At 37.6% G+C, this 12984-nt stretch overlaps 4 protein-coding genes across 5 annotated transcripts; 2 read left to right on the forward strand and 2 right to left on the reverse strand.

Moving 5' to 3' along the window:
- The first annotated feature begins 2748 nt into the window (after positions 1–2748).
- Positions 2749–4777, forward strand: LOC120423331 (uncharacterized). The gene is made up of 3 exons (XM_039587103.2): positions 2749–4052; positions 4113–4514; positions 4582–4777. The coding sequence occupies exons 1-3, from the start codon at positions 3932–3934 to the stop codon at positions 4710–4712; spliced, it is 654 nt and encodes a 217-aa protein (XP_039443037.1). The 5' UTR covers positions 2749–3931; the 3' UTR covers positions 4713–4777.
- A 1483-nt stretch (positions 4778–6260) lies between these two features.
- Positions 6261–7656, forward strand: LOC120423311 (uncharacterized). Of its 2 annotated transcripts, none has more exons than XM_039587084.2 (3): positions 6261–6416; positions 6893–7402; positions 7463–7656. In XM_039587084.2, exons 1-3 carry the CDS (start codon positions 6374–6376, stop codon positions 7600–7602), a joined length of 693 nt encoding a protein of 230 aa, XP_039443018.1. In that variant the 5' UTR covers positions 6261–6373; the 3' UTR covers positions 7603–7656. The 2 variants fall into 2 exon arrangements, with proteins under 2 accessions (XP_039443018.1, XP_039443012.1); XM_039587078.2 differs by lacking the exon at positions 6261–6416 and adding an exon at positions 6684–6834.
- Positions 7657–10196: 2540 nt separating this feature from the next.
- LOC120423144 (glutathione S-transferase 1-like) lies at positions 10197–11091 on the reverse strand. Its single transcript, XM_039586827.2, has 2 exons — positions 10849–11091; positions 10197–10783 (listed from the first exon to the last, which is right to left on the reverse strand). Exons 1-2 carry the CDS (start codon positions 10990–10992, stop codon positions 10259–10261), a joined length of 669 nt encoding a protein of 222 aa, XP_039442761.1. The 5' UTR covers positions 10993–11091; the 3' UTR covers positions 10197–10258.
- Positions 11092–11892: 801 nt separating this feature from the next.
- LOC120423134 (glutathione S-transferase 1-like) lies at positions 11893–12821 on the reverse strand. Its single transcript, XM_039586818.2, has 2 exons — positions 12539–12821; positions 11893–12481 (listed from the first exon to the last, which is right to left on the reverse strand). The coding sequence occupies exons 1-2, from the start codon at positions 12680–12682 to the stop codon at positions 11942–11944; spliced, it is 684 nt and encodes a 227-aa protein (XP_039442752.1). The 5' UTR covers positions 12683–12821; the 3' UTR covers positions 11893–11941.
- Positions 12822–12984: the final 163 nt, after the last annotated feature.

The raw sequence follows: 12984 nt of genomic DNA on the forward strand, positions 1-12984 counted from the left end.
ATTACTTTTCGGCACAAGTACTGAAAAGTTTAACATTTCAGCACCCATTTCAGTGCTGAATTGAGAACTTTTCAGCACTTGTGTCGAAAAGTTAAACTTTTCTATTCATTTATTTTAAGAAGAGAAAAATAAGCATTTTCGTTATGCGAGAATGACAGGAAAAGTATTTCGTTTAAAACGGAATTGCAAAAAAAAATACTTTTGCAACGCAGCTGCAAAAAATCATGTTCTGTTCGAACAACAAAATCGTTTGCTCAAAGGATGGTTTTCAGAATTGCAAGAAATGTTGTATGGAACATGTTGTAAAATTCGTTTTTTCTGAAATCGTCGAGTTACAAAACTCGACATAGCCTTTTTTTGCACTTTGTTGTATTAACTACTTTTTTCAAAGATGGTCAAGCTTGGTCATGTTTTAAACAACAACAAAAAGTGACGTAATAAAAAAAAAAATAGTGAATATAAATTAAAAACTATGCACGATATCTAAAAAATCATGTTTTTTCGACAAATTTACACCAAATGGATAAGAAAATCAGTTTTAAAGATCTTAATATATTCTTGATTTATTTAATTTATTTTATCCAATGTAAGTTATATATTCATATTGAATTAAAATTTTGACATGTTTTCAGGTTAATTTAAAAATTATGATTTTGTATTCAAACAAATAATTCTTACTGAGTTTTCAAGCAACTTTCGTTCAGGATAAAATCAGACTTGTGTTTTTTTCATTTGCTTAAAATATTCAACATTGTTTTCTATTATGATTTGCTATTCCGAAAGAAGAACTAAATCAAGCTAACAGTGCAATGTGTTTGGGCTGCCAGTTCATTCAATTTATTGACATGCCTTTTATGCAACCTAGAGGAAATATACCCATTTTAAGCCTAATGAGCGGTCGGGTTTGAATGATGCTGGATAATCCGGAGTGTTCCTTGAAATTTACTAAAACCAAGTACACCAACAAGTAGAGCAACTTTTTGTGAACATTTCTGTTTATTTTCACTTTTACTAAAAGTTATTCTATTCCTATTACAAGCATTTAAAAAAATATTTTCAAAATGCATTCCAATCAGTCGAATGCATCGGGCCACTCCCATTTGCTGTACTGTCAAAATTGATGAAACTTTAAGCGAACACTCACGAGAAGTAGCATTTATAGAAAAAATTTCCTGGCATCACTGGCTCACTCCAACAGGCGCTGCTGGTGGTGTTGGTGGCCACCCTTTGTTCTTTATTTGCCTTCGCTTCTCGCTCGGTTTTCTTCAGCCTTCGATTGGAATGGGTCGTCAAAAGTCAAACGTCAAAAGACTTGGCGCGTTTGTTTTTTTTTATGGCGCTTGCTAATTATTTACATGTTTTGGGATTGTTTTCAAGTGAGTGACTAACAAATGTGCAAAAGAACATGTTGCCGAAAGTTGGGGGCAGTTTTGTATCGAAAGCGCCGTGAAAAAGCAAGCGAAAGTGAAAAGTTGATTTTGGCGATATTTATTAAGCGTTTCAGGATTTTTCGCGTGTGTTACTGTGTGTGCCAACAAAATGATGAGAAATGGTCTCGCAAAATATAAATTATGATCAAAAGTGCATTAAATTTGATCTTTTGGGCCAGTAAGTGGCATACATTTGCGTTTTTACTCGGATCGGTGCTGTTGCTGGTAAGTTTAAAGCCAAAATAGGATTTTTGGAGCATCAATCGAGCATCAAACCCTCTATATGACGTAGATAGGTGTTTCATTGGAAAGGGTATATTTCCCCTAATCAATCTACCTACGTGCATAACAAGCAATTTAAACTGAATTAACAATGATGAAAATGATTTGAAAATAATTTAACCCTAAAACGATTTTGGTCCTCCTGTTGCTTTTCTCCATTTTAACGTTTTTTCCCATACAAAATTCAAGTGATTAGAAGGAGTGGGTCAGTGGGTCATTTATCGTCCGCAACTAGAGGGTGACAAGTGGAAATTCCCTGGATATTAAATCACATAACATTTCGATGCCTCTGTGCTCTCTTATGCTAACTGGATAGGAAAACTAGCAAGCATAGCACAAGATAGCACAGAGGCATCGATTTATGAAACTCTCGATTCCCGGAAAATTTGGTCGAGACTCCCAGGAATATTGATACTTATAAATATTGAAGCAAAATAATATAAAGCCAAAGTTTTGAGCCCCAAAAATCTCTAGAAATGGTCTTGTAATTGCAGATTTGGGAGTTTTTCAAACTAGTGGAAAAAATACCACAACGTAACAAAAAGGTTACTTAAACCACGTACCACAACGTAACAAAAAGGTTACTTAAACATAACATGACAAAATGAAGTTGGATTCATTCAAACATTGCATCAAATAAAAAAAAACATTGGTCGTCAATCGTAACAACAACAACAATCAAATCTAAAGCAAAAATGTGTTTGTACAAAAACAATCAAATTTCGAGCAAATTATTTGCCTTCAAATTCCACCATAAACTTAGAATAAAACATTGGTTTTCAATTATCACAACCAAACACACACAAATTGTAAAAGCTTGACATTTTTAGTAAACCCCCTGAAGAAGGCCTCAAAATAAAGGCCGAAACGTCGGTGAAGTAGAGAAAATCTGTTTTTCTTTTTCGACAAGACTGCTCGCCAAAACCAGAAAGATTGAAAAGCCAAACTTTCTACTTCAAAATAAAACATTCGTTCCCAATATCACAACAACAAGCAAATCATTCATTAAATTCAAGACCGTCAATTTAGCAGATAGCTTTATGCCTTTTATCAATTTCAAATAAAAAGTTCAAGCAAAAATCTACCTGTTTCGAAACACAGGCAAAACAACAAAGCGAAACTTTGGACATGCATTCTGGCAGGTTAACAAAACTGTTAGATTTCACAACACAACAATTCAAGCAAAACAAATGATCTTTCATGAATCAAAAGGTTCGACTTACCGGGAACTTTCTTTTATAAAAAAAAATATTTTGCAATTAACAAATAACACGTCTCATTCCACACAAATTAACCACAAAACTGATTTGACAATCTTCATTCTCTCTTTCGCCGGCCGCACGCATCTCGTTGTTTTCTCGCTCGTTGTTCTCTCTCGCAGCTCGCTAGCGCGCTCTCGCACTCAATACGCAATCTGTCAGCTAACAAGGCAATATTCATGAAGGTGCGCACTTTTTGTTGCGCTCTAAGCTGTTATTTATGAATTATATCAATCTTATATTAAATACTCATTTAATAATTTATTACATATTCAATCCTGCAACCCATAATCCCTACAGTAATAAATGTATTATTTTTCTTTCCAATTTCTGGCATATAATCACTAATTTTGAACAAAAGCAAAATTTCCCGGGAATTCCCGGGAAATAGCAAAAATCAACTCTCGATTCCCGCAAAATTGAAAATCTCCAGAATCGTCACCCTCTTTCTGCAACAGACAAAACTTGTATAAGTTACGGCGTAAATCGAGTCGTGGTGTCAATATAGCGTTGCCTTCCGCTTTCACCTCTAAAGATCAGGATGTTAAATAAACTTTAAAAATCCAAAAACCATAAAAGTAAAAAACTGTGAAAGACAGAAAAACCTAAAAGCTTTTTCCTTAATTTTCATTTTTGTTTCTCTTTAGAAATTTTAATAACTCAATTTTAACTGAATTTATTTAAACAAATTATTCTTTTAAGTTACTCACCTACATCAAAAACCAGATTCCTATATTGATGGCATCAATGTCAAATATATGTTATTTGAAGAATGTGGCGGACTGATAAAATCCAAAATTGGTTCAACCATTTCTATGACGTCTGCATTCCAAAGTGTCAGTGATAGAATGTGCCCGATGATAAAATTTTGGATTTTCCCACAGCATCAAGCGACGATAATCGAAATATTTGGAAGGAACATGATAATTTCGCCGAGAAAACGAAACCAAATATAAGCGAATGGTTGGAAAGAATCTGCATACACTTTTTGACGAGCGTTTCACAAGAAAGCAGTTCAACCTTAAAAAATCTAAAATGCAGTTCAATAAGATTCTATTCGTGGTTTCAGTTCTAGTCCCAGGTAAAAGAACAAAAATATGTTGTTTAAGACTTTAAATACATAATTCTCGAAACATTCCAGCATCCCTCGCCAACCTCGTCTGCTACCACTGTGACGATTGTGCCCTCCGAACGGCAGTGATTCAACCCTGTGGCTTCAACGATGACACGGAGAGCCCGGTGCAGACTGTGCCGGCCGTCATCGAGACCACCACCAGCTATCCGTGGCCAACGATCGTTCTGACTACGGCCGGCGGTGATGACGAGAGTGTCGTTTCGAGAAACCCATCGGACAGGCCTGGTTCTTCGACCACAACTTCGGGCAGACCCGGATCGGACAAGCCAAACGACAACGGAGAACCGTTGCTGACTCCTCCGACCGCTCCGGGCACCATCTATCCGGTGCGGCGTGGAGTTGCTGGAGTCACGCCGTCGATTGGACAGGTTGAGCAACGTTACGGGTGCCTGACTATGAAATCAGTTGGTAAGTTAGAGACTCTTATTTTTTTTATTTATTTGTTTATTTTATTAATTATTTTGTGACATTTTAGATAAAAATCGTAAAGTGATTCGTCGAGGATGCGTTCAACTTAGCCTTCAAAGGGAAGACATTTGCAAGTCTGATTCCTCTAAATCTGAACAACAGTGTGAAGTTTGCTCGATTCATCTCTGCAATAATTAAATAAAAATAGTTTTACCTTATTTTAAGTGACGACAAGGCTGTGTGTAAATAAACCAAAATACTTTAAATAATTCATTCAGCTTTATTTTCTGATATCACATCATCTTAATTTTATTTAAAGATATGTCTGATTTTCCCCCATTCCGATTTTGAATACGGCCGAATAGGCAAGAACAAAGCAAAAATTTGTTTCCTAAGATTTGGAGATTTTTTTTGCAGATTTTTTAATGAACGATTCAAAGAAAATTTGGCTGCTGAGAAATGGTCCCGAAAATAATAAAACCTGGGAAAACAGTTTCTCTAACCCTAATCGCCCATCTTTTGTAGTTGACATTACCACAGCAAGTAAAAACATCAATCTTTTACACTTTTCTTTAAAATAACGGTAGTGTTTGCCCTCGTCTTATAAAATGGTTGTAAATTATCTACTTTTGTTTATAACATTTGCAAATAAATGAAATTGAGGAATTATTTCGAAACATATAATATTTCATTATTTTTTTCAAATTGCAAAACAAAATTTGAAACGCTCTTTTCAACTGCATCATTGAAGAGCAAAGGCTAAATCTAAATTTACAAAAATTATCACTTTTTATTAAAAGAAATGCTATAAAATTCGTGGCTCAATATCAGTTAACATGTAGTACCAATTTGTGGAAGGCAGAGTAGAACACCGGGACCGTGGTGTAGAGGTAAGCGTGGTTGCCTCTCACCCAGTCGGCCTGGGTTTGATCCCAGAAGGTCCCGGTGGCAAATTTTGAGACGAGATTTGTCTGATCACGCCTTCCGTCGGACAGGGAAGTAAATGTTGGCCCCGATCTAACCTAGAGGTTAGGTCGTTAGCTCAGTCCAGGTGTAGGAGTCGTCTCCCTGGGTCCTGCCTCGGTGGAGTCACTGGTAGGCAGTTGGACTAACAATCCAAAGGTCGTCAGTTCGAATCCCGGGGTGGATGGAAGCTTAGTTGTAAAAAGAGGTTTGCAATTGCCTCAACAATCAAGCCTTCGAACACCTAGTTTCGAGTAGGAATCTCGCAATCGAGAACGCCAAGGCAATGCTGTAGAGCGAATAATTTGATTTTTTTAGAGTAGAAAAAATGACAGTTAAAAATAGAATAAGCATGCAAAAATTGTTTGATAGCATAATATTTTCAAAAAGTATCATCTAATCTAAGGAGATACAATATAAATACCAGCAATAACTTTCATAGAACAACATGCTTAAGCGAAACTAGATTATTGATATAAAAAAAATCGAGCCATCATTCAGTTGTTACCCATAGAAGTTAAAAAATTATAAAATATCCGATTTATAAAACAATTCACTAATATGCAACTCTATCAAAAAAGCTTCTTAAACTGGTATAAACTGCAAATACCTTAGTAGGTAGCAACTCTGTCCAGGGAGAAGCATGGTTGCATTCCACAGTCTGACAATGATGAAGAGTCAGTCTAAGATGTACTTATCATCTGATGATAAATAATAATTTGAAGTCATAGTCAAATTGGAATTCCATCGACGGCCAAATATTTTGACTGCAAAAATAAGATAAGCAACTGTTGCACACTATTAAAAGTCATCGATTGAGTTGATTTACTTTTAGTCAGTTGACAACTTTTTGGTATGAAACATTAGATGAACCAAGAGAACAGTAGAAAGGAGAAATGATACTTGCAATAGTTTTGTTAGTGGAATTGATTTTCATTTGTAAGTATTTTTCGCGAGCACATTTTTTTTTAAACTTCAACTTTTTACTACAATCATCAAGGTGATTCATCACAAATCAATCTTCTATCATTTTGAATAACACAAACTTCAGATTCTTTCAACAAATATACGCATTCCGAAAGGATGATTTCTTAATTTCAAACAGGAAAATCCCCGTAAGCATCGTCTCATCAGACAATGAGGAAATTTGCCGAATATAACATATTCAATTCAAGATAAGATTGCGCATTTATAAGACGCACAGCTTCTTCAAATGTTCCCTCATTTGGCGAATACCTTTGATACGAAAAGAATCGATTTTTTTGAGTAATTTTTTTATTTAGTGGTCATAATCTGATTCTGATATTCAATATGAATAATTTAAAATTAGTAGTTTTTGTGATATTTTCATTGGCTTGTAAGTGAATGAATCATCGTGTTCAGAAGCAATCATGTGTTGAACATATATTCCACAGCTGCCAATGGTCAACTGTTGTGCTACACCTGTGATGACTGTGAATCAGACAGTGTGGCCTCGGTGGAACCATGTGGCTTCGCGGCATCGGTCTCAACCACACACTGGCCAGGCCAACCCGGTCAATGGAATCCGTGGGATCCGGCGCTGACTCCCCCGTACCATCCTAGCACCATTTACCCACCGGGAAGTGGCATCACGAGTCAGAACTACTGCTATATGACCCAGTGGAACTCGCCCTGCTACCAGTACCTTCCTTGTGACCCGAATTACCCCGTAGTGCCATGCTATCCTCACTACCCGATGCCCCAGTGTGACTCTTTCAACCCTACGTACCCGTGCTTTGTGTCTACTGGATCTGTTGGGGAAGGAGGAGGCGGAAGTTGGGATCTGGCTACGCCACCTGTAACGTCCTTACCTTGGTGGCCAGCGGCCAAACAAGCGAAAGTGACTTCACCGACGGAAGTACCCTCAACTCAACAGTACGGTTGTCTATCGTCGAGATCCATAGGTATTCTTTCAATATGCGTAATTGAGTCAAATTAAAATTAAAAATACAAATTTCTTGCAGTCAATAATCGTGATGTGGTTCGTAGGGGATGTGCCAGATTAGAGTCCAGTAAAGATGAAACATGCAACAAGGCCACCGGAGGAAAGCATCAAAAGTGTGCTGTCTGTACGACTCAGCTATGTAATTCGGAAACGTTCTAGAAAAACCCTTTGAAAAAAAAATGAAACGCAGACAAATATACCGAGCAAATTTAATATTAAAATCAAACATCATTTCAAACTTCGAAAATCTTCACAATATGGAACAAAGATAAAGAAAGAGAAAAGGAGACGCATGGTAGTTATCTTCAGAGCTGATCAGAGCTTCAGTCTCAAGCTTCATGCTATTCAAGTATAACTAAAGGCGTTAATCCCACAAAAAACGGAAATATGTCTAAAAAAGTAACAAGTAAAAAAAAAAGTGTGCTTACGAAACTATGGGGTAAGTTTAATATGTTTTTTTTTTATTTCAAAATATCAGTTTCAACCCTTCAAACATAAAAGCATGTATTTTCGTCGGCATCTGAAGTTGGCTCTCCAGCACTTCGACGCTGTCGTGCTAACTTGTCGTATGTCGCTTTTTTACGTTTCGAGAAAAACGCGTTTTAATGTTTGACCATGAATAAACAAAAAGGAAAGCACGCAATGTAAACAATAACAAACACGTATTGTTTGTTTGGTTAACCATTCTGTGCATTGTCCTGAAATTTTGTTGAATTTAGTTGCCGACGATAGTTGAGCTCGTACTTGTGTCAAACGGGTTCTGACCTGAAATCACTTTGCCCTTTGTCGCACTTACATCAATTTTCAGGCTGTGTCAAGATATCACGACCAGATTAAAACTTCTTCATATGAAAAGTGAAAACAATGCACGGAGTTTTTTTTTCTCAGGATTGAAATTGAATTTTGAGGATCGGTCAAGGTCAAAAGGTGAGGCATTGCGAGCTGCACAAAATGGCGTTCTTAACTCAATTTGGCCCAAAATGCACGTACGACAAGTTAGCACGACAGCGACGACTTGGAGGTTCGATTAGAACTCTAGTAATAAAAGTTCAACTACCGTCAGTGTGAGTGACTATGGATCTAAAAACGATACACTTCTTGTAATTGTCTTAATAACCAAAAAAGCTTAAATGTTATCGAAAAAATTTTAACGTTCGATTTTTCATGGACACACCGTAGATAGTTTACCAACGTTTTCCCAAAACATGGTGGAATTTGATGAAATCTAACATTAATACCATTCGTTTGAAAATTGACAGATCCTCACCCCTTTAGAAGTCACATGAAACTAAATCAAGGGGAGATGGGGGTAAGACGGCCACCCTAAGGGAGAAGTCTAATAAAATTTACACAACAGATTATTTTGATCTCAAATGACGTACATATTGTTCTACTACTAGTCCATTATAGAAATGACATAAATTAGTTGGTCTAAAAACCAATTTTCAATACTTTTCAGCAATTTTAAAAAAATAATTGAAATCGTATATATATGAAATACGCGGGGTAAGACGGCCAGCCATGTGGGGTAAGACGGCCAATGCTATAAATTAACTTAATAACTTTGCTAAATCCACCCAAACACCTACATGGTTGGTTCAACAGACTTCTCTGAACATCATAACTATTTTGGTTGAAAAAAATAAGGTTTCAAATGTGAAGAAAAATGCTGTTTAAAAAAATTCATATTTTGGCTCAGTGAATTTCATATTATTGCGACCACATTTTATGAAAAACTATGAATTTTTACTACAAAACAAACACAATTTGATACAAAAAAAAATTAGTTTGTGTATTTCGATTAGAATAAGTAAATCAAAATTATGTAAACAATATTAAATAAGCGATTTTTATGATAAGTTTGATAGGATTTCATACTATTCAATGAGTTTTGCTATATCACAGTAAAGAATGTTGTCGAAACGGTAGTTAACAGCATTTTGATTATAAATGGATAGTTTTATTGAAAATGCTTTTCCTTCATCTACAAATATGTCTTAATAGTCAAAAACCGTCAAAAATATAACCTATATCAAATAAAATCTACAAATTACGGGTGGCCGTCTTACCCCCGGAGGAGGTGGCCGTCTTGCCCCCAAATAAATTATTTTTTTAAACATTTTTTGTAAACAGTTCATCGCATTTTTTGAACTTTTTCGAGGGACATAATCTAGGGAAAACTTCAATTTAACAAGAAAAAATATTTGAAGACAGAAAAACATATTTTTATTTAACAAAAATGCCTAAGTTGTAATTCATGAAAATTACATCCAGTTTCAAGTTAAAAAATTATTTGTTTATTTTGAGCTATTTTTATACTATTTCAAACAATATTTCTGGCAAAGGTGACTCCATATGCATTATTTAGCATGAGGAACAGTATTGCTGAACATTTTAGTAATATTCATTAGTATACTTATTAAAACAGTGGGGTGGCCGTCTTACCCCGCCTGGCCGTCTTACCCCCAGCTCCCCAACAGTTACTTGTTTAACAGAATCGTATCAACATGCTAAAATATCGGAAGAGGAAATTTTTAACCATTTAGGACTACTTTGGGAGCAATTTCAAAAAGTACCTCCTAAAAACCTTCTGAATGCATAATATTGACAAATAATAGCAACAGTATTCGGAAAATGAATGTGTTCCGATTATTTTAGATGAATGAATGACTCAACGCAAATTCTCCGACACCCATGTCTTATCAATACTTGATTTAAAATGAGGTGTTCATTTAGACAAACAAGACTAACAATTCAACTCTGGTAATGTTTATTCGGAGAGATAAATTGCAGTTTCCAGCTATCGTGTCACCACTCACTTCTTCTTATTTTCCTCCAGCTTCAGTTTAAGATATGTGTTTGCTTCTTGCGCACGAACCGTGTTGAACTCATGGTAGTCGGGGATGACCTGTTCCAGTCGTTTAAGATAAGCAATCAGCTTAGGACACTTGCCGGCATCCGCGGGGAACAAAGTGTGCAGAGATGACAGCGACGTACAGCAGCTGATATCGGCCAGGGTCAGCGAGTTTCCAACAAGGTAATCCGACTGCAAGGAACCTTCCACGAGATCGTATGCGTTGTAAATTCCGTCCATCTTGTCCTGTGGAAGCTCTGCACAGCCCTTGTAGAAGATGGGTTCCAACAGTCCACGGAGTCGCGCAAATAGAACTCCCGATTCCAGATGCAGCATGGCGTTGATACGAGCCTGGGTCACCAGGTCTTTGGGGTATAATTTGTCATCCTTGGCGTACTTCGACACCAGGTAGATGATGATGGCGTGACTGTCGTACAGTGGAACATCGCCATCGACAATCGTTGGAACGGTGTGCAGGGGGTTCATCTGGGTGGGGTGGAGAAAGTCATCTTAATTACGCCCAACACTAAACCATAGTCATTGACACTCACCTTCAAGAACTCCTCCGTCATGTGCTCCTTCTTGGTCAGATCCATGAACTTGACGTCGAGCTCGAGGCCGATCATCTTGGCGGTGATTTCGACGGCCCGGCCAGCCGGAGTACGCCGGGTTGTGTACAGTACAATCGGTGCCATCTTGAAACTTAAAATTGGAAGGTATTACGCGTGCAACCTGAGCAAGCGCTTGACTGCAAATGAAACTGCCGGTCACTGTCGAACCGGCTTTTTTTGGAGATGTACGGGTGGACGAATAAAGTGGAAACGTAAATAAGCTGTAGCACAACACAGCTCAATACAAAAACAAATTTTATTTATAGTGAAGCGTCGCGTGGTTTCACGTCCACAGCGATAGCCCGCGAGTTCATCGCGTAGATACGATGAACGATGACCAACCGGTTTCACGAAACACACAAGAATCAAATGATGGAGATAAGTACTTGGAGACACGCAAGTCAAATTGTACAAAGAGTCAAAGTAAAGAAAAATCGAATTTTACTTCTTTTGTTACGTATCATCAAACTTTTTTTTCTTCTGCGGTTTGTAGGAGACTAGGTAGGAGGTTTTTGAATTTTTGAGCGGTTTTTGTTCTCATTATATTATGTCTGGATTTTTTTTTTGAAAAGGTCCCATAAACCAAATTTTCATTTTTTGCTTTTTAGGTGTTTTTGAATGCCCCTGACTCAAAGCGGTTCTAAAAACACCCAAAAAGCAAAAAATTAAAATTTGGTTTATAGGTCCTTTTCAAAAAAAAAAAGTCCAGATGTAGTCTGTACGCGATTATCCGAAAAATCGATTATCCAGAGGCTTCAGTTCAAATCATGGATCAGAGCTCAGCACCTTGATCACCATTTTTGCTTTAATTTGACCTGTTGATTGTCTGATACATTACAACATAAAACATCACAGTGTCCCATTTTTGGAGTTTAGAGACCCAAATTCGATGAAAAACAAGAATTTTGATTTTCCGAAGATTCGATTATTTTAAGTGGACAAACAAATTGTGGTGACTATGGAATATCAACAAAATGAAATCAATTCGACTCAAGTTTGGTTTAATTAGACATCCAAAATTTGCAGTTCTCAGCTATTGTGACGCCGCAGACTTTTTCTTATTTTCCTCAAGCTTCAGCTTGAAAAATGTGTATGCTTCTTCAGCACGAACCGTGTTGAACTCATGGTAATCGGGGACGACCTGTTCCAGGCGTTTGAGATACGCAATCAGCTTAGGACACTTGCCGGCATCCACGGGGAACACAGTGTTCAGTAAACACAACGACGTACAGCAGCTGATATCGGCCAGGGTTAGGGTGTTTCCCACTAGGAAATCCGACTGCAAGGAGCCCTCAACTAGATTGTACGCGTCGTAAATACCGTCCACCTTGTCCTGAGGAAGCTCCGCACATCCCAAGTAGACGACTGGCGATAGCAGCCCACGGATTCGTGAAAACAGAACTCCCGATTCCAGATGCAGCATGGCGTTGATACGGGCTTGAGTCACCAGGTCTTTGGGGTATAATTTGTCATCTTTGGCGTACTTCGACACCAGGTAAATGATGATGGCGTGACTGTCGTATAGTGGAACATCTTCGTCGATTATAACGGGAATGGTATGAAGGGGGTTCATCTAAGGGGTGTGGTTTAAGTATTCTTAATCAAGTCAACACTCTTTAATATAGCTCACCTTCAAGAACTCCTCCGTTAGGTGCTCCCTTTTGGCCAGATCCACGAACTTGATGTCGAGCTCAAGGCCTAAAATCTTGGCGGTGATTTCAACGGCCCTGCCAGCCGGAGAAATGCGAGTTGTGTACAGGACCTTCGGTGCCATCTTGTAAACTCAAAACTGGATTGTGTTCCGCGTGCAACCTGACCAAGCGCCTGACTGCTAATGAAACTGCCGGTCACCGTCTAAACCGACCTTTTTTGGAGATGACAAATGAACATTAGCTGTGTACATAGCGTAGCTAGCTCAACACAAAAATAAATTTGATTCATTGAAAAGCACAGCGTGGTTTAGCGTATTTGATGACCAACCGGTTTCACGATACACACAAGATTCGAAGGGTTTCAATGGGAAAAAAAAGTGCCTGGAGATACTCAAGTTAATGTAGGTCAATCGATGTAGGTCGA

This window comes from Culex pipiens, chromosome 2 (genome assembly GCF_016801865.2).
Source record: "Culex pipiens pallens isolate TS chromosome 2, TS_CPP_V2, whole genome shotgun sequence".
Taxonomy (NCBI): domain Eukaryota; kingdom Metazoa; phylum Arthropoda; class Insecta; order Diptera; family Culicidae; genus Culex; species Culex pipiens.